At 47.3% G+C, this 21,309-nt stretch overlaps 1 protein-coding gene and 1 long non-coding RNA gene across 2 annotated transcripts in view; one reads left to right on the top strand and one right to left on the bottom strand.

Moving 5' to 3' along the window:
• Window positions 1–738: 738 nt before the first annotated feature.
• Window positions 739–4,432, top strand: LOC132235110 (uncharacterized). The gene is made up of 2 exons (XR_009452976.1): window positions 739–992; window positions 4,224–4,432. It is a non-coding gene; the product is annotated as an uncharacterized LOC132235110 (long non-coding RNA).
• Window positions 4,243–21,309, bottom strand: part of LOC132235108 (complement C3-like) — a 33,409-nt gene continuing 16,342 nt past the window's right edge. The window contains exons 22-41 of the mRNA XM_059696931.1: window positions 18,970–19,036; window positions 18,788–18,874; window positions 17,937–18,140; window positions 17,424–17,499; window positions 16,952–17,111; window positions 15,887–15,985; window positions 13,455–13,611; window positions 11,802–11,965; window positions 10,101–10,259; window positions 9,897–9,956; window positions 9,687–9,774; window positions 9,523–9,574; window positions 7,317–7,404; window positions 7,119–7,211; window positions 6,156–6,261; window positions 5,853–5,942; window positions 5,554–5,637; window positions 4,746–4,829; window positions 4,520–4,655; window positions 4,243–4,432 (exon numbers count right to left, since the gene is read on the bottom strand). Of these exons, the coding sequence (XP_059552914.1) occupies window positions 4,291–4,432; window positions 4,520–4,655; window positions 4,746–4,829; window positions 5,554–5,637; window positions 5,853–5,942; window positions 6,156–6,261; window positions 7,119–7,211; window positions 7,317–7,404; window positions 9,523–9,574; window positions 9,687–9,774; window positions 9,897–9,956; window positions 10,101–10,259; window positions 11,802–11,965; window positions 13,455–13,611; window positions 15,887–15,985; window positions 16,952–17,111; window positions 17,424–17,499; window positions 17,937–18,140; window positions 18,788–18,874; window positions 18,970–19,036 (2,196 nt within the window). The 3' untranslated portion in view covers window positions 4,243–4,290. The remainder of the gene's footprint in view (window positions 4,433–4,519; window positions 4,656–4,745; window positions 4,830–5,553; window positions 5,638–5,852; window positions 5,943–6,155; window positions 6,262–7,118; window positions 7,212–7,316; window positions 7,405–9,522; window positions 9,575–9,686; window positions 9,775–9,896; window positions 9,957–10,100; window positions 10,260–11,801; window positions 11,966–13,454; window positions 13,612–15,886; window positions 15,986–16,951; window positions 17,112–17,423; window positions 17,500–17,936; window positions 18,141–18,787; window positions 18,875–18,969; window positions 19,037–21,309) is intronic.

Genomic DNA, 21,309 nt, shown 5'->3' with positions numbered 1-21,309 from the left:
TAAAAGGGTACGGTCTTTTTTTTTTAGTTTTATTCATTTCAAACGGGCCGGATCCGGCCCGCGGGCCGTAGTTTGCCCACAGTTGGTCTAGGCCCTAGACTCTAGGGCAGTGATGGCGAACCTATGACACACGTGTCAGAGGTGACATGCGAACTCATTTTTTGGTTGATTTTTCTTTGTTAAATGGCATTTAAATATATAAAATAAATATCAAAAATAGAACTCTTTGTTTTACTACGGTTGCAAATATCAAAAAATTTCTATATGTGACACGGCACCAGAGTTAAGTTAGGGTTTTTCAAAATGCTGACACACCGAGCTCAAAAGTTTCGAAATCACTGCTCTAGGGTATCTTCTAGTAGCCCGAATGGACTGACACATTAAGGCTCCCATCATTTCTTGTGTGGACGGTTGCAGTGGCTTTCCAGCTGCATGTCCTGCTTTACCTCCTGTTACAATTCATTCTCTATCCTCTAGTTAGTGTGACCTTCCTTAGTTATTTATATTTTATTTTATTGGGATGAAATTCATATATCCTAAAGCTACCCATTTCAAAGAGTTTGCTCAGTGGCATTTAATACATTGACAATGTTGTGCAACTCTATCTAGTTCCAAGACATTTTCAATGCCCCCAAAGGAAATCCCATAGCTATTAAGCAGTTACTTCCCATTCCCCAATCTTCCCAGCCCCGGGCAACCACTAGTCTTCATTCTTGCTCTAGCATATTACCTGTTCTGAATATTTCATAAATTGGAAATATGCGATGTGTGGTCTTTGTTCACTGAGTATAATGTTTTCAAGGTTCATCCACATCATAGTGAGTATCAGTGCTTTGATCCTCTGTTATGGCTGCATAGTATTCCATTGTGTGGAAGGACCACATTTGTGTATCCATTCATCTGCTGATGTGCATTAAGTTGCTTCCAACTCTTGGCAACTGGGCATCATGCTGCTGTGAGCCTGCATGCACGTATATTTGTCAGGGTACCAGGTTTCAATTCTTTGGGTTACATAATTAGAATTGAAATGGCCTGCATTAGACTTTTTAACATTTAAGGCAGCTCTCTTCTCCCCACTGTTTAAATCTTCCAGTGACACTTCCGGCGTGGCTCAGTGGCTGAGTGTCAACCTATGAACCACGTCATGGTTCGATTCTTGGTCAAGTTCAAATGTCCGGATTGCAGGCTGGATCCCCAGTGGGGGCGTGCTGGTGGCAGGTGGTCAATGATGCTCTCTCATTATTGATATTTTTATCCCTCTCTCCCTCTCTCTTTCTCTCTGAAATCTATAAAAATATATTTACAAAATTAAAAAGTATATAAAATCTTTCAATGGCCTCCCATTGAGCTTATTAGCAAAAATAAGCAGGCCAATCCGGTGGACCTCCTGCTTCTGTACAGCTACAGGAGCAGTTCTCAGGGATGGGACTTCAGTGAGCTGTAGCGACACAGCTGGGGGTTCTCCTCTGCCCCTAAAGCCCACTCTGCCCCCTTGACCTGCAGCCCAAACCTGACCACTGTCTACACTCTGTGAGGGTCACACTGACCACTCCAACAAGTTGGAATGTCCTCTGTTGGTGACTGGAAGGCATTGAGTGGATGAATCTCATTCTGGGGGTGGGTCACTCAATATGTCACCTTGCCTCTGGCCAGCTATCCAGATGAGAGAGCTGGGCTTTGAAGGGACAGGGTGGCTGAGAACTGGAGCAGAGAGAGTAACTGGCCTTGGGGGTCACCCCCACTCCTGCCCCTGCTTAGATTGCCAAGCCTCAGATTGATCACTCTTCATCCAGAGAATGTCTCCAGCAGTGGGCCCCAAGTCACGCCCATCACTCCTGTGGCCCATCCCAAGCAAACAGCGTGACAGGGTGGAAGTGCCTTAATAATAGCTTCCATTTTATATCTTGCCCTTTAGAGAAAAACCTTGCCATCCCCTGAGCTTAGACACTAAGTGGATATCACTATCTTGAAGCCCTTGTACAATCGCTCACCCTGCAACAGGTATCTCAGGGCCTTTGCATGTGCTGTTCCCTCTGCCTGAAACAGTCTTTTCTACCTCCTCCTTGTCATCTATGTTTGTCTTGACTCAAGAACTGCCCCCCCTCCCACCCCTGCCTTCACTGGAGATTTCCCTGACCATCTGCATTAGGCAGGGGTTTCTGTATCTAATTTATATCTATAGTTAATCTGGATCATCTATTTGTATATGGGAAGACAGAGAAACAGAGGTTTATTTTAAGGAGTTGGCCCATGCAATTGTGTGGCTCAGCAAGTCTGAAATATCCAGTGGGCTAGAGATTCAGTTGAGTTGATGCAGCCTTTAATCTGAAGGCTAGAATTTCTACACTGCTGTCTTAAATCCCTTTTTCTTCAGGAAACCCGATTTATTTTTTTCCTCTTCATCCCTTCAGTAAGTTGGATGAGACCCGCCCACATTATCAAACATAAACTGCTTTATCAAATATATATATATATGGAGCCCAGAGCACGATTTGAAATCGCGAGGCTCCACCCACCCTCACAGAGGCCCCTGTCACCCCTCCCGCAATGCTGCACATGCAATATCCTGTCCGGTCGACCCGTTACATCATCCCAGTTAATTAGCATATTTCTCTGTTATATATATATATATATCAGAGAAGAAGGCAGAGGGAAAAATCTAAACTTCAGTGATGAGAGAGAATCATTGATCAGCTGCCTCCCACACGCCCTCTACTTGGAATGGAGCTGCATGTGCCCTGACTGGAATCAAGCTGTGACTTTCTGGTTTTTTAGATCAATGCCCAAGCACTGAGCCACACTGGCTGGGCTAAGGTAAACTGCTTTTAAAGTCAACTGACAATAGATGTGAATTCCATTTTTAAAATACCTTCCTAGCTACATTTAGCTGGTATTTCACCAAACGGCTGGTCTCCATGGCCTGGCTAAGTTCACACAGGACATGAACCACCCTCATGTAAAGGACCTTTACTGGTGGCCCCATCACAGCCAGGCCTTCTCACGTTGCCCTGCTCTCCTTTCCTCGCTGTCTGAAATCAACTCCCTGTTGTCTTGAGAATATTCACAGCCTAGAGCCATAGGTGCTCAAGCCACACTCAACCCCAGTTGTTAAAGAAATGAGGACAACGGACCCAGGGCAGGAGAAAGGGGAAAACAGGCAAGAAAAGAAATGAGAAGACGGACATCAGGGGAGGGAACAGCAGGCAGATGTCAGCTGGGATACCTAGTGAGTGATGAAGGTCCTTGAGTCTCCCCTCGATGGAAGTCTGTGGCAAGTGGGGGCTGGAGGATACAGGGGTGGGCTGTGAATGTGTTCCCCCACCATCCTGGAAGTGGGAGGTGGGAGTTTATAGGACCAGGGGCTCTAGGGCCAGGGGGATGTGCTGGGGTGATTTCCAGGCTGTAGGGTTTTTTCCATGATGACCGGATCCAGAACCCTGTGCTTGTTTCCCACCCTCAACAGTCTTTAAGGATCTAGAGGCTAGATGAGGCCTTTGGAGTCCCAGTTTCACTTAGCAACCAGCAGTTCCACTCAACATGGTGGCTGTCATTCCCACCCCACCACCCCACTCAGTTCTGGTGATGCTGTGACCACAAAAGCCCCAGCACTCTCTCCTCAACTGCTGACCCATGCCTTCCCCTCACTCAGTCAGGCTCCCCCACCAGAAATGTCACCCTGCCTGCCCCTTACCGCCCCCTCCTGGGCACAGCCTCCCCACTGGGTCCTACACAAGCATAGAGGAGCCTGCTCAGGCCCATCTAGAAAGAGGTAATTGGGAGGTGAGCCTAGAGGACAAAAGGGAATGCAGGTGAGAATGCCATTGGAGATAGTGAGCTGTGAATGAGGAGTATGAGAACAGGTGCGGATGCAGGTTGAAATATAAGTAAAGTTACGGTTAAGTTTACGGACAGACATGTAGGTGGGGGGCCAGGTGAGGATGCAAAAAAATGCAGGTGGATGTAGTTGAGGATGCAGGTAAGAGAGGAGGTAAAAATTCAGATGAGAATGTGGGAAAAATTCAGGTGAGGATGCAGTAAGAAGGCCAGTAAGCAAGTAGGTGAGAACCCAGGTGAGGGGGCGGTGAGCTGCAGGTGAGGATGGTGAGGGCATAAGTGCACAGGCGAGAATGCAAATGAGATTCTTGGGGATTTCAAGCAAGGACTGAGCTGAGATGCAGGTGAGGCAGCTAGGGAACAGAGCTTTTGCTTTCCATCTCACAAAGACCTCCAGACGTTGGGAGATCACATGGAATACAACTGAAGCTTTATTGGGGTGTGCTGGAGGGGGGCTCAGTTGGGACAGCCAAAGACGATCATGCTCTCTCTGAAGCTGGCCAGGTCCCTGCACAGCTTCTTGTTCTCATCATCTTGGCATTCGTCCGCTTCAGGCCACAGCTCTACCCAGGTGTCCTTCCCGATGATGTACTTGATGCTGGGGAGGAGGGACACAGGGCAGGTCAGGAGGGGCCCTGGAAGGGTGGGTGGGGTGAGCACACACATGTGCAGGGTGGGCACTCACTTGGATTTCTCTCCCCACAGGTCTGAGGAGAGGCCCCATATGAGGTAGTGTTTCCCCTCCTGCATCTTCAGGGCTGCTCTGCACTTGACGTGGCTGATGAACCTGCGCTCCTGTTCAGGCTGCACCTCGTCGGTGCCTGGAGGGGAGAGAACAACGCTGAGCTGGGGTGGAGGAGGCAGGAGGAGGGAGGGGAAGGCAGAAAGGCAGAAAGCAGCCCAGGGCTGACCTGATTTGATGATCAGCTTGATGACCATTATGTACTCGTCAAAATCATCGGACAGCTCCTTCCTGAGCAGAAGGGTCTTGTACACTGCAGGGGGGGCACAGGGGGGCAAAACGGGGGGCAAAGGAGAACCAGCATGGGTCATGGGCAGGGTTGACAGCAAGGCAGCCTACCTGTAAGGGCACCTCGGCACATGGCTTCCCAAGCAGCCACATACAGCCACACAGAATCACACAACCAACATATCACATAGTCACCCACAGCCATGTGCACAGTTACAGCCGCCTATAACTCATCCCATACACAAGGACAGTTACTTCTGTCCAGTGTCACCCACAACCACCATCTCTTACACACAGCCACATATGGTCACAGTCACTCACAACACCATCTCACACATAGTCACCTACAGCCTTGCACACAATTATAGCCACTCACAACTCATGGTATACACAGGGACAGCTACGCCTATCCACTGTCACCATCTCACACAATCATGGCTATTTACAACCACACTCTCACAGACACACACAACCACATCTACTCACAAACACCTTTGTTCACACTCTTGCACATACCCAGCCCAGTCATAATCATGTTTCCCCAGCAATCATGGCCTCTAATAACACACACACTAGTCACCCACAAGCATAGCCTGAAACACATGGACCTGTGGCCACTCACAGCCAGTCACACACAAAACCAAGACCATACCTGCCATCACATAGTCTCACCCACACAACCACAGCCACACACACCAACACTCACACACAATCACACTTGCACGTGTGTCTCCCCACCCGTTCCTTACCATAGTCCACTCCTGGCTCACATGCCTTGTCCAGCCGGTCATCTGGGGTGACCTGGTCATCTGACTGGTGCATGAAACAGCTCTCTGCGGGGTGGGTGGGCAGGGGACATGACCTAAGCTCCACTTCTCACCCAGGGCCCACCACCCATGGGTGTGGTCAGCCCTAGGCCCATCCCTCTTGGAGTCCCCTGGGTGTGGGCTTTTGGGGCCCCTTGCATCACCACCAAGGAAGGGGGGACTGGTGGGGGCGGGGTATTAAGTGGGCGTGGCCTTCCACTTCCTGGTTCCTGTGTACCCACCCTCAGCACAGCGGCATATTTCATTGTGGCAGATTTTGCTCAGCAATCCATCTTCTTTCTCCGGGTGGTAGAACCGGGTACAAGACTCATCTGTGCGCAGAGGGAGTAGGAGGCATCAGAGAGCTAAGGCCTCCACCCAACACCATGCCTGTGGGGCTCAGGTTCCCAACTCCAGTCCCTCAGACCTGGGGATGCTAGGTCCTGAACCCTGGGACTCCCAGGTCCCCAATCACCAAGCCCTGGGACCCCCATCTTATAGAACTTTGGGACCCTCAGACCCCAGGCCCAAGGTTGGCTGCTCACCCAGGTTGTAATAGGAGTACACCTTGACTGCCCCTGGCTGGATAAGCCCCACATTAAAGTACTGGTGAACTTTGAAGGCTATACAGTCCTCTTGATCGTGTGAGATCTGGGAAAAGGAGGAGGTGAGTCAGTGGGGTGCCATGGGAGGGAGTCCAGCATTGGGAGAAATGGGGGACCAAGGAGGAGTGATCTGTGTGGAGAGCATGGCGGTGGGGAGGGGAGGTGAGAAGTGGCAAAGATTAATGAGCAGGTCAACAAATCTATTTTCTTTTTCTCCAAGGTTCATTTCTAGATTACACTTCTCAGCCTCCCTTTCTATTTGGTGTGACCATGAAATTGAATTCTGGCCAACGGATTGCTATCTGTGCCCCTAAAAACATCCCATGGTTATCAATACTGCACTGCATATTTGAAAGCTGCTAATATAGTAAATCTTAAAAGTTCTCACCACACACACACACACACACACACACACACACACACACACACAATTAAAACTATGAGGTGGTACATGTGCTAACTAACCTTACTGTAGTCATCATTTTCCAATATACATATATCCAATCATCGCATTGTATACCTTAAACTTACACAGTGTTATATGCCAATTATATCTCAATAAATCTGGGAAAATAAATAAGAAAACAAGGAAGGAAGGAAGACAGACAGACGTGTATGCATATGTGATAGACATGTATAATTGGAGGAAATTGCTAACATTTAATGAATCTGGGTAAAGGGTATATGGAACTTTTTATACTTCTCTATATTTGTTCTGTAGGGTTGGGATTCCAGAAAAAATTAAAAGTACAAAAATGAAAAAAAAATTAAAAACCCATCTCATGCACTATCAATCCTCTTTTCCTCTAGAAGAAATGAATCAAGAGAGGACTCTAAGACAAAGACCAATAGAGAAGGAAAAGGCCAGCCACATATGGGTCAAGGTCCCGAAGGAAGCCTCACCTTGTTCAGGTAGATGATGAGGGTGTTCTTGTTGGAGAAGGCCTTGTTGTCCAACTCGAACTTTGAGATGTACCTGTCAGTGCCACTGCTCAGCTGGAGAAGGGAAGAGCTTGTGAAATTCCCTTCCTTCCCTCAGCCTCTGCCAGGCCCCAGGCTCCTTCCCACTAATCCTAACCCCTGAGCCCAGGATTTTCACACCTGCTTGAGGTCAGCAGTGTCAGGAGCAAAGCCAGTCATCATGGATATATCCAGGATGGACATAGTGGCATCCTGGGGTCCCAGGTACCTGGATGGGCAGGGAGAGAGGGTTAGCCCTAGGGGTCAGTGCCTGGACAAGGGGGTCTGATCAGTGACTGAAGATTCTGGTTCCCACAAAGCAGCATAGAGGATGTTAGATCTTAGGAAACACTCCCCCAAGGGGAATAAAGGGAAGGTGTGTAATGGTTAAGGCAACTAACTGCTCAGCCTCTGAAGCCCAACTACATGGGTTCACATCCCAGCTCTATGTGACATTTGATGAGTCACTTCACCTCCTTGAGCCTCAGTTCTTCTAGAAAATGAAGACAAGAGTACAGGCAGGTCTCACTTTGCATGATTCCATTATCATGATCTAGTTCAATAACACCAGCCCCTCAGCAACGCGGTCTAAATCCAGTACCACAATATTTTAATGAGCAAACGCCTAAAGGAAAATCTAGTTACCAGCTCTTCAGTCCACCCATCACTACATAAAAAAGTGAGCATTACAATCAATGACTTATCATGTCACTTCTTTCAAAGTCTGTCAGTGATGGGTCACCGAGCACCCATCATTCAAGCCACATGTGTGGTTGTGCTACTTCCTTCTCTCTCAGTAAAAAAATAACCATGTGAGATTTTACCAAAATGGATCATTGAAAGGGAATCGCCAGCAAAGATGAAAGTGCAGCACAGAAATGAGAGTGGTAATACTGGGAGTGAAATTTCAGCAGCACCTAAACGGAGTCAGAGAAGAAACAGCAGGTGGTGGGATTGTGGACCTGCTGTCCTTGGAGAGACCAACATGGGGCCAGAGGCATTTGATGAAGGCAAAGGCCATCAACATAAGTGAAGAAAGTGGTTGTGGCCAAAAATGATGTCCCAGAGGAGGTGACACTGGCAGAACACTTCCCGGTGAAGGAACTCTTAAATACCTCGTGACATCGAAAGCTCAGAGGATTACATGTGGGAAGTTGACCTAAACTTAGAAGGAACATGACACTTCACAGCGTCATAGAACAGATGCTTGCTCCATATCGTAAGTGCTACAGAGAAGAAAGGAAACACTGTTCAAACTACAGGGCTTTGGATAAGTGCTTTACAAAAAAATCAAAACCAACTTCAATCTCAGTGTTCTGATGTGTTACTTTTTAATTTAGTTCAGAGAGGAAAGGAGAGATATAGAATGATAGACATATCAATGATGAGAGAGAATAATTGATTGGTTGCCTCCAGCACACCCCCTACTGGGGGGATTGAGCCTGCAACCTGGGCATGTGCCCTTGGTCTGAATGGAAGTTGGGACCCTTTAGTCCTTAGGCCAGTGATGGCAAACCTATGACACGCGTGTCAGAGGTGACACGCGAACTCATTCTTTTGGTTGATTTTTCTTTGTTAAATGCCATTTAAATATATAAAATAAATATCAAAAATATAAATCTGTGTTTTACTATGGTTGCAAATATCAAAAAATTTCTATATGTAACACGGCACCAGAGTTAAGTTAGGGTATTTCAAAATGCTGACACACCGAGCTCAAAAGGTTCGCCATCACTGCCTTAGGCCAAAGCTCTATCCACTGCACAAACCGACTAGGGCACAATATTCTGACGTTTTAAATTACAATGCACTAAAAAAATACTCGTCTTAACTATACTTTTCATTACTCTACACTTTTATAACTGGAAATATGAGAGTTTTCAATGTTGTGATAAAAATAAATAATATAAGCCCGGCCAGTGTGGCTCAACCAGGTCACAGTTCGATTCCTGGTCAGGGCACATGCCCTGGTTGAGGGCTCCATCCCTAGTAGAGAGTGTACAGGAGGCAACCAACCAATGATTCTAATCATTGATGTTCCTATCTCTCTCCTCCTCCCCATTCTTCTCTGAAATCAATAAAAATTTAAAAAATAAAATGGAAAATTCCTGTAACAGTTGTAATCCCCTTTGTTGATTATCAACATCACTTTTCAGTCTCAGCTTATGTGGTCACGGCTAGTCTCACACCACCATGCCATGCTGTCTACATTCTGGAGGGTGCTCAGCACAGCACTAAGCACACAACACATTCTCAGAGAGTAATAGGTACCTTGGATATTATTTACAGGAAGTCTTGCTAGAGACAGAGGGATGAGCGAGATGAACCCCAGTGACCCATCTCTTACCTGGTACAGATGTTGAGTAACATGGTGCTCTTGGCGTCCTCAGGCTTCTTCACTAGAAACATAGAAGACAGAAGGATGGAGGGCTGGGTCCTGATTCAGGAGCGGGGCAGACACTAGATTGGCAGTGGGGGAAGGGAGACAGATAGGGTCTTTATTCCTTCTACCTTCAGGGGCTGGTAGTATGTTAACCCTGAGGCTGAACTTCTTGCAAGGGGATCCGCCTTTGATCTTGGCCTGGTACATTGTCACCACCTGGAGAAATGGGAGGGTAGACTAGGTGTCAGCAAACTTGACTTGCAAAGGAGATGGTCCCTCTGGGGCAGAAGGGCTGAGAGAAGGTGATGAGCAAAGCAGGTGTGGGCTCCTGTCCTTACCGACAAGGTGCCTTGTCCTTTCCCTTTAGCTGTTAATGTGAAGTCCTCATTTTCCTTTGTCTGCAGGGAGTGGGAAGAGAAAAGAAGGTGTTAGGAGCCAAGCCTTCCCCTGGCTGCAATGGTCACCTGCCCTCCCTCCTGCCTCCTGCAGACTCTGACTGGCTGGAGGATGAGAGTGAGGAGGGTTTGGCCAAGCAGCTGTACCGTTTCTGATCGCAGGAGGCTAGCGGATTCCCAGAGGATGCGGTGCGTGACCGCAGAGCTGCGGCTGGGCAGGTCAATGGACACATCCAGATTCAGATCCTCATGGTCAGGGACATCCCTCTGGTATTGGGCCAAGGCTTGGAACACCATGAAAGTGGCCTAGAACCCATGAGATAAGAAGAGCGTGATGTGAGAGACCGAGAAAGCAGTCAGAACCTGCTGGGGGATGAAAAGTTTCAGCTTAGAGTTGGGCCACTAAGACTGTGGCCTACAATGCACCAGAGGGGGTGAGAATAAGAATGGGGGTTGTTATATACTGAGGACATGTTCTAGAACTCTCTCAGTGAGAGAGGCTCAGTCTAGTGCTTGGTGACACTAAGATTGTGACCTAGATGGGACCAGAGGGCACAAGGGTAAGACTGGGGGTCATTAGACACTGAGGACATCTCCCAGAATTCTCCAAGGGACAGAGGCTTACACCATAGTGTGGAGACATTGAACATGTGTAGATACATGAGAAAGTGCCGGCATAAGACTGAGGGTCTAATATGCCTAGCGCATGGACACTGGCAATAAGGTCGTGAAGACCTGGGGGTGGGTGGGTAGGGGCTGGGAGGAGGAGGGAAACAGGGGGTGGGGAGAGATATGTGTAATACTATCAACAATAAAAAATATATTAAAAATAAATAAGAAATATATACAATAAAACCATGCCAACAGCAGCTACCAAAAAAAATGACTGAAAGTCTAGGAAAACTGAGAATGTGATCGAGACCCATCCAGAGAAGAGAGTCTAACACAGGGGTTTGGAGACACTGAGAATGTATCTAGAGCCCATTTAAGAGTAAATAATAACGTTGGAGCTTGGGGCCCCTGAGCATATAGTGTAGAATCCAAAAAGTGACACTGAGCCCTGGCCAGGTGGCCTAGTTGGTTGGATCATCGTCCCATGCACCAAAAGTTTGCAGGTTCCATCCCTGGTCAAGGCACATATAGGAAATAACACATGGATTTATCTCTCTCACATCAATGTGTGTGTGTTTTTTTCTCTGTCTCTCCCTTCCTCTCTCTCTCAAATCAATAAACATATCCTTGGATGAGGATTTATTAAATATCTCAGAATGCCACCAGAGAGAAAGGGGATCAAACTGAAGCCTGAGCTTGCTAGACTTGAGGTTGCTGAAACCATGGTCTAGAACCCAGCTGGAAGACAGCAGACTTTGATAAGACTCTAGAAAACTGAGAACATGGTCTAGAACCCACAGTAAGACAAGACAACACTGGGAGCCTCGTGGAACTGAGTGCATGGTCCAGAACCCGCCAGAGGGAGAGATGGAGTTGATGATTTCTTGAAACAAGAATTGGTCTAGAACCCACCAGTGGAACAGGATAAGATGAGAGGCCTGGTGAAACTGGAAACATGATTTAGAACCTGTCAGAGAGAGGCTCACCCCTGAACCTGGGTCTTGAGAACGTGATCTGGACACCAGGAGGGAAAGAGGGCTCAAAACACAGCTTGAGGCATCCAGAATTTAGTCCAGAATCCATAAACAGATTTGCATCAAAAACAAAACACAACAAAAACCTGATTTCTCAACTTCATAATCAACTGCTTCTCTTGGTCTCAGCATCTTATCTGGGTGGCCAGTCAGGCCAGAGGAGGTAAGGATGCATTTGCCTGGGGGATGTGGGACCACTTGCCTGGGTGGAGCCATAGCCACCTCCGTAGTATCTCTGCTCATTGAGCCAGCGCACGACAGGAGGTACAGAGTCAAAGTCTTTGAGCAGCAGCAGAGCCAACAGGGCATAGGATGTGGCCTCCACACTGTAGAGCCTTTGGCCAGGCTCCTCCCAGCGGTTCTTGTCTACAAGAGAGAACACCAGTCCCCATGCTCACTGCTCTGTCCAGCCTGGAGGTAGTTCAGAGAAAGCTCAGAAACAGACTTGTACTAGACCTCGGTGTTCAGGTGTCCTGGCCCACATTTGTGGCTTTCAGTCTGCTGGTCCCTGCCTTACTCTCTTCCCTCATCAACCTTTACTCTTCTGTTTAAATTCTGAACCGCAGCCCCTCTGGTCTATGGGAGCACATTCCCTAAGTTTGCCATGCTCATTCTCACCTCTGAGCCTTTACATATTCTGTTCTCCCATCTTGGAGCACCTTTTCTCCACCTACCCCTGGTTAATTTTTATTCACCCCACACAATACAGCTTCAGTGGTACCCAAGACAAAGTGAGACCCTTCCTTCTGTCTCTTAAAGCATCCTGTGCTTCTCCTGTCCCAGCACTATGATGCTCTACAGGAATCTATTAACTCATTTCTTTCCTCAACTGGAACGTGAGGCCATGATGGCAGGGGCAGTGCCGTATTCACTGTGATGTCCCAAGTGCCTAAGAAAGTACTCATGACAGAGACTGTCACCAAGAACCATTCCCTCCTCTTCTTGGGCCCAGAGTTGGACTACATCTCCCAGAGGCCTTTGCAGGTAGGTATGGACACATAACTGAGCTCTGGCTAATGCAATGTGCAGGGCAATTGACAGGGCCCCTTGCATGGCTGGTCTACCTCCTTTGCACAGTTTTCCTGACTGTTTCCCCTTCTGCTTTAATAAAAGGGATTCTGAGGCCCTGAGGAGGCGTAGCCATGAAAAGATAGAGCCTGGATCCCTGCATCACTGTATAGAGAAGAGCTGTCCACCAACTTGGGACAGCCATACTGTGCTGTTTCTTACACAGCAAGAAACCAACTTCCCTGTGTTAAACTACTTCAGTATACATTCAGATATGTTACAGAGGTGAGCATAAACCTGATAAGGTGTCATCACTTGAACCAGTGATTAAGTGCTCACGATGTGCTACTTATTGTGCTAAAATTCCTATGTCATTCTCTTATCTAATCCTAATAACCCTTGAAATAATGGTAATGTTATTAATAATACTAAAGGCAGTAACATCAGTGATAGATCTCTTACTATGTGCTAGACCTTCTCCTATCCTCATCACTCATTTAATCTTCGCACCAGTCTTGTGATGTTGGTATCGTTTTATATACAAGGTCCAAAGAGGTTAAGTAGATTGTACAAGATCACAGCATGAGAATGTGGCTGAGGGTGATTTGATTTTGAACTTGAATCTGTCTGATGTCAGAGCCCATGTCCTTGCTCCTGTGTCATAGCAAGTACTCAACAAATACTTGTTGAGTCATGCAATGGACCTTTCGTATCACTAACAATGAGGACTTTTCACACCCAGACTCACTCTTCCCAGCTTAGCTTGGAGCCATGCAGTCCCGTTTAAGATGGCCACCCTCAATCCGCAGCCACGTATCTCTCCTTACCCCGCCAGGCTGCCTCTCACCTGTGGCTGCTTTCAGAAATGTGTTGAGGAGAGGGTCCTCCAGCTTGCCCAACTGGGCCAGGGCATAGCCAGCAATGGCCACAGCATATGGTCTCTTCAAGTTCATGTAGCGTCCTTCAAGGAAGTCTCCGGCCTTATTGATGCTGCCCCCAAGGCTCTATGAGAAAAAGATTGGGTACTCTGGTCAGGTGGGCACTGCTGCCCCAGAGAGCTGACAAGGATCACACAATCACCACTTCCTGGGCATAAGGTTTCTGGCCTTGGTACATATTTGTCTTGGATCTGTCTATTTTTAAGGGTTCCCCAGACAGTTTAGCCACTGTGCACTGCTCTGTTACTGAGTACCTATCATGTTCCTGGTGCAGTCTGTATACCAATGGTGTGCTAGTAAATACTTAATAACCAGTTGTCTAGTGAGTGCAGGAGGTGGGGGTTAGGAGAGCTGGTTTATTGATTGCCAATGACTGTGGTGTAAATACTTCCACCATGGCCAATTTCAAGCTATCAGTGTGACATACCTTAAAATAGAATGGGAAAGAGATGCCCCAAATAGGGTTAGCACAACACTGGGTCCACCCATTATATCTAATCATCATCATCATTGTAGCTAACACTTAGTATGTGCTAGTCACATATCCACTCATTTAATCTCAAAATCCTATGAGGTAGGTTTTATGTTCATCACCATCCCTACTGCACAGAGGAGAATACTGAGTCCCATGAGATGAGGTGCAGAAACAGATATGCTTTGTAGTGTTTGCTGATTTTTATAGTGTAAATACAACCATGGCTAATTTCAACCTACCAGCATGGAGTCACTGACTGTAGAATTGGGAAGAGATTATATAGTTTGTTCATCGTATAGGTACAACAGACATAAATAATCTCAAGATCGTGGATAATGATAAAAGGTAGTAAAACAATTAAGAAGTGATGCGTTTTGAGGGTTTACTACCTTTGTTGTTGTTTTCTTGTTTTTTCTTAATTGATTTTTTTGGGGAGGGGGGTGAGAGAAAGAGGGATCAATTTGTTGTTCCACCTATCTATACATTCATTGGTTGTTTCTGGTATGTGCCCGAACTGGAGATCGAACTGCACCTTGGCATAACGGGATGATGCTCCAAACAACCGAGCTACCTGGCCAGGGCTACTACCTTTGTTTTTATGTGTAGTGTTTAGTCTAATTATTTAAATGTAAGTTTATATACTTTAATATTTAATAATGATTGTGTTCAACAATAAACTTGCAATATTCCTGGAATACTAACCATTGGTTTTATCAAGATAAGTCCAGCAAGCTCTTTACTTGAACCCCAGCAGTCTAGTTCCACAGCCTACGCCATACTCCGTTATAAGGGTGCTGTGTTGTAGTGGAAAATGTCACTATGTTGTAGTAGAAACTAATCCTTTTGCCTGCCCTCCGTCTCTCCTATATCCACCCTTGACTTTTGTAGGACCTTCTCCTTCCTGTCATTCACATGGCCACAGTGGAACAGTCATATTTGCCCAGGAAGACCTACTTCCTGGTCTCAGCTCATTGATCCAGAAGTGATCACCTGACCCAGGCTGAGCCAATCAGAATCCTTTCCTAAGAATCTGGAAGATCTAGCCTTGGGCTAGGAACTTCCCCAAGGAAGGCAATTCTGTTTTGCCAGGTAGGCTGGGTGGCAGGAAAGCTGAATTATTGGGCAAAAAGGGCATGAAGGACACAGGAAAGAGGAACAAAGCATCCAGGTCAAGTCCCTAAGATTCCTTTCATCCTTGCACTTGATAAATTCTTAGATTCTTAAAATAATTCCTACCATCTACAGGGTGGGGCAAAAGTATGTTTATAGTTGTTTGTACATAAAATAATACAATAATTAATAAATAATAAGACAACAATAAACTCTGTGTTACCCATACTCAACTGTAAACCTACTTTTGCTCCACACTGTGTTTTTGCATAATGTAGCTCACATGTGTGTTACATCTAGAACAACTTAGAGAATCCTAAAAAATACAAAAATTATTATACTTATTTTATACTTATTTTACAGATGTGCACACTGAGGTCCAGGAAGGGCAAGTGCCTAAGGGTTATGATCTAAATTTAGATATGTCTGACCCCACTGCCCTAGAGTCATCTCTTTTGTACCATAATTTCTTTCAAATCTGCAAATTTGAACCAGAAAGACCTGGGCTCCCCTTGGCCTTAACGATAACAGCCTTCCTCTCCTTCCTCTGTTTTCTGGGGTCCTGAGGAGGAGAAGCAGGTGGTGAAGTTGGGATCCTGGAGTTCCCCACTTGGAAAGCTAAAGGTCAAACAACCCACTCTCAAAACCCCAGGACAAAGCAGATGCCACAATTACAGAACCTCCGCGATGGCTGTACCTGGATGTGGGGGGGTGGGGGGGGGGCGCGTGGAGGAGGGCAGGGCAGGGCACACTTACATTGACCTGTCCCTCGCAAATATCTTTAGCCTCCTGCAGCGCGATGAGAACGAAGGCTGTGAGGGACACATCTTTCTCCTCAGCATTCCTGAAGCCACCCTAGGGTGTGGAGGAGGAAATAAGAATGGGGTCACCTGTGTGCCCCTCATGCCAACCATCCCCCCCTGTAGGATCAGTGGGGCGGGGCAGGGGTGGGTCTCTCCCCAGTGTCTCACAGTAGGGCCATACTCTAGTATTCATTCATTCACTCACTCATTCTGTAAATGTTGCTGGTGTTGTGGGTAAGATGGCTCCAGCCCTCATGGAGCTCCCCATCTCGTAGGGGAGTCAGGCATGTGCCAACCAGCTCATCAACAGATATATCATTACAAACTGATGAGTGCTGCACAGTGAGAATGAATAGCAGGGGTGTGTCTTGGTCAGGGCCATTAGAAAGGTGTCCCCAAGGGATGACAAGTGGAGCCACAATCTGAAGAGTGAGTAGGACTCAACTGTCAAAGAGGGCAGTGGTAACATGCCAGGAAGTGGGAACAGCATGTGCAAAGGCCCTGTGCCTGGGAGCAAGGCTCCAGGCAGTACAAATGGAGTGTGGAGAGGGAAGGCTGCAAGGCTGGAAGCCCGAAGGTCAGGCTGATGCCATGGTTTACTCACTTGACCACACGTCAGCATTACCTGGAGTTGGGGGCTTATTAAAACCCCAATTCCTGGGCCCCAACCCCAAAGTTTCTGATTCGGGCATGTGGGATCCAGCACAAGAATGTCCATTTCTAACAAACTTGCAGCTGATGCTGGTGCTTTTGGCCTGGAGACCAGAGTTTGAGAACCACAATTCTAAGGAGTTCTCAGATTTAATGAAAGCGATGGGGGGCTAGGGAACTTTCATTTTTCACTGGACCCTGAGGTCTCTGGTTTTTTCAAAGGAGAAGTGACATTCATGGCTCCTTTATTTCTCTGTCCATCCCACGCTGGGAATTGGACAAATGGCAGGGCGGAGCCTGTCTCCTGTCCATGCGGGGGCACTCAGGCACTCCTCTCCCACAGCCTGCCCTGAATGCAGCCTCTTACAATCATTTCTTGGTGAATCACGGGCCCATCCTCCTGGAAGACTCCATCAGGCCTCTGCTTCTCCAGGATCAGCCACTTGACAGCCCCACAGATGACTTCAGAGTCGATGGCGATGAGGTTGGCGGCCAGAGAGAAGACCTTGACCACGTAGGCTGTCAGCCTGGGGTGGGCACAGAGCACGAGCCAATTGTCTCTGGGATCCAGAGACTGCCATCCCAGCCAAGCAAGGAGCAGAGAGGGGCAGGGCCTGCTCAGGTGTGCCCAGTTTCCCGCGCCAGGTCTCAGGACCCAATGTTGTTTGTAGGCAGTGCTTAGGGATGGCAGGTGACTCAGCTAGTGGGCACCTTGACTCTGAAGGTGGAGGGGTCCAGAGGCACAGGGCTGTGTGTGTGGGGGGGTCCAGCCTAGATCACCCCAGGCCAGAGCCCAGGCCCTGCTCAAGGGGTGCAGGGCCAAGGATGGGCAGGCTCACCAGGTGCTGGACTTCATATGCAGGAAGGCTGCAAAGGCCTTGTTGGGTTGCCTGAAGGCCAGTTGCTGCGTGTACCCTGCAAGGAAGAGAGAAGTGTCACTGGGGGAGCGAGGGCTGAGTGGAGGCAGTGGCTGGTGTGGGTATGCCAGGAAGGAGAGAGGTTTAGAGAGGGAAAGGGTTCTGTGAAGGGGGGAAGGGGAGGTTCAGAGAGGATAGAGGGTGCTCAGGACCAGGAGGAATGTCTAGAGGGGAGGGGAGCTTATAGGGTGGAGGGACTCTGAAAAGGTTCAAGAAAGAGTGAGGAGGGGTAAGGGCTTCTCAGAGGAGAGGGGGTTTAGAGAGAGAAGGGCTCTTAAGGAGGATCATTGGGAGAGGGAACTCAGAGGGACTAGGGGTCTCAAAGAGGGAAGAGCAGGAGGTTCCAGAGAAGAGGCGGGGCCTCAAGAGGGGGTGGGACCACAAGAGGGGGTGGGGCCTCAGGGTGGGGGCCTCCAATAGGGGAAGGGGACATACCCTTCTTGATGAGGTCCAGGGCCTCCTGCCGCTTGTCAATGCCAAACTTGTCCCACTGCTCAGTGTGGTCCAGGTAGTGCACTGCGATGACCGTGGGCGTCACACCGATCATGTTCTGCTCTCCACAGCCCGAAGGGGTCACAATGAGGTGCTTCAGCCGCTCCCCATCAATGGCCTCCTCTGCCATCTGGGCCACTGGTGTCCCTAAAGCCAGAAGGAAGGATGACGTTCAAGCAACGAGACCCTCTGTGGGGTGATGAGGGTCGGGCTGCCCCGAGCCTTCCCTGGTTCCAACCAGGCAGGGCCAAAGAGTCAGGGACAGATGGAGGCATGTGGCTGAAGGGGGCCAGGTGGGTTGTCCCTGGGTCCTCATGTGCCACAAGTGGTAAAATACTTCCAGGAACAATGGTTATGAATATGTCTATCATGCTTAATGCCGTTTGCCAAGCTCCCTTCTAAGAGAACACAATATAGCATCCCATTTAATTTTCCCAACAGCCCTTCGAAACAGGTACCACTATTTGCCTTCATCACAGATCAGAAACCAAGAGTTTCTATCCCAAACCTAAGAGCTCAGAGGTTGCAAGGGGCTTTGCTAGCTCCTTCCTGTGCCTTCTCCTCCCAGTCCTCCATCCTGGGCAATTCGTTCCAGAATTTCTGTTCTTGAACTCTATCACTTCTCATTTAAGCGTCTTTAGCAGCAGAAGCTAAGTACTGCATGGAGACTTCTGTGAGCACATCAAGGAGGCTGTTCTAGCACAGGAGAAGGTGATGGAACTGGGCACCCTCCTGGGGGGTCATGGCTCCCACACCTTCCTGGGCCCCATGGGGTTGGACCAAGGCCATCTCACCCTGCAGGAGGATCCTGGTTTCCGACTCTGTGTCAGGGACTTGGTCACTGAGGTCTGCAGCCTCGACCTCCACTCGCTGCACACCGTCTGTCGGTGGAATGGGAGACACCCTTGGCACCAGCCTCCTTTCACCAGGCCCTGCACACCACCCAGGCCTCACCCCCACTCCTGCGCTGACTCACTTTGGCCCAGGTTTTGTGGATCCAGTGTCTTAATGGCCACAGTCTTGTTCATTCTGATTCCTTCAGGCTGGACAGTGTTGAGGGAAGGGGGAGGTGGGTGAATAAAAGGAAAGACAGAGCTACAGCTGTCAGCAGGGCACTGTTCTGGGGATTACCGTAGCCTAGATGGCATCTGCCAGTCTTAGCTGTGTGACTGGGAGCCAGTTACTTAACCTCTCTGTGTCTCAGCTTCCTTCCTTATAGGGAGGAGGCAATACAAACATCTACCTCATACTGTGGTATGATTTAATAACAACATTATCAATTAATAATAATAATACAACAAAGCCTTTAGAAATCTTTCTATGTGCCTAGAAGCTTTCTTTATTCAGGTTAACTCATTTAGGGTACCGCTATTATCATTCCCATTTTAAAGATGTGGAAACGGGTCCTGGCCGGTGTGACTCAGTTGGTTGGGCTTGTCCCGTACACAGAAAGGTTGCCGGTTTGATTCCAGGTCAGGGCACATGCCCAGGTTCCAGGCTTGATCCCAGGTAGAGGGCATACAGGAAGCAGCCGATGTATATATCACTCTCACATTGATGTTTCTCTCTCTCTCCCTCTCCTTTGCTCTCTCTCTCTCAAAATCAATAAAAAAAATCTTAAAACAAAACAAAACACAAACTTATAAAGATGGGGAAACTGGAGAACAGAGAGATGAGGTAACTTGCCCAGAGTCACACAGCTTGTAGGACAGAACTGGAGTATGAGCCTCATAAATGCTATCAATGTATTTTATTTTAAAATTAGATAAATAAATAAATAAAATATTAGTGATCTTGGTTATGAACTTGTTTTGCTTTAAAATATTAAAAAAATGCAACAGGAGATTCCTCAAAAAATTAAAAATGGAACTCCCATTCAACCCAGTAATCCCATTTCTGCAAATATATTCCAAGAGAAACACCAATGAGAAAGGACATAGGCACCTCTACGTTCATAGCAGCATAATTTACCATAGCTAAGATTTGAAAATAGCCTATGTGCCCATCAGCAGATGAGTGGATTAAAAAACAGTGGTACATCTACACAATGGAATACTAAGCTGCTATAAAAAAGAAGGAACTTTTACTCTTTGCAACAGCATGGATAGTTCTGGAGAGCATTAGGCTAAGTGAAATAAGCCAGTTGGAGAAAGATAAATGTCACAAGATCTCACCTATATGTGGGATATAATGAACAACATAAACTGATGAACAAAAATAGATCCAGAGACTAAGTAACACTGAACAGACAGTCCCACCTCAGAGAGAAGGCAGGGGAGGGAGTGGGTAAGAGATCAACCAAAGGACTTGTATGCATGCATATTAGCATAACCAATGGACACGGACACTGGGGCGGTGGGGGCTTGTCCTGGGGGGGCGGGTGTGATGGGGGCGGTCAATCGGGGAAAAGGAGACATATGTAATACTTTAAACAATAAAAACATAGTGATAAAAATATTCACAAGAGAAAAAAAATATGACAAAAGCCTTTTACTGATTATTCTATCTCTTATTATATTTAAAAGTGGAAACAGTAGTAATGTAACTGTTAATGTATATTTTAAGGCTAAAAATCACAGATAATGGAACATTTGAGATCTCGTTCCCCAACACATGTTAGTCAGTTTGGCTCAATAAACTCATAGAATTTTAAAAATTTTGAAATCACTGGTAAAAACAGAACTTTGCTGCCTGGTCGGTGTGACTCAGTGTGTGAGTGCTGACACATGGAGCAGGAGGTCAGCGTTCCATCCCAGGTTAGGACGCATGGCTGTGTTGCAGGCTGGATCCCCAGTAGGGGGCGTGCGGGAGGCAGCCAATCAATGATTCTCATCATTGATGTTTCTCTCTTTCTCCCTCTCCCTTCCTCTCTCTGAAATCAATAAAAAAAACAAAACCATACATTTTCAAAAGTAGAACTTTCCTATATTCTATATTATACTAAGGTAGAACTTTCCTATATCCCATATCATATATTATTGCTTTATAAAATCTGGTTTGTGAAATATGTTTCCCCCAAAATTTTAAAGTCAAAACAAAACTCTTATACTGAAATGTGTTACAAAATATCATATTTGATGTTAAACTATATTTTAAGGAAAACAATTTTTTATCTTTAATGCGGAGGTTTGGGCACCCCCCTTAGAATTTTATGCGCAGAAGCATGTCTCCCCTGCCTCACATGGCCCTGCTGTCACACTGCTGGGACTCCTGACTTTCCTAAGCTGAACACGGACAGCATTAGTGTCTCAGAGCCTGAGGCTCCAAACTGAGTTGACAGCACAAGGAGAGCAAGAGTCCCTCCTGAAGGACAAGC

The sequence above is a fragment of the Myotis daubentonii genome, chromosome 5 (genome assembly GCF_963259705.1).
Source record: "Myotis daubentonii chromosome 5, mMyoDau2.1, whole genome shotgun sequence".
Classification (NCBI taxonomy): Eukaryota; Metazoa; Chordata; class Mammalia; order Chiroptera; family Vespertilionidae; genus Myotis; species Myotis daubentonii.
The sequence above is the reverse complement of the archived record's forward strand: the minus strand, read 5'-3'. Positions and strand labels throughout refer to the sequence as shown.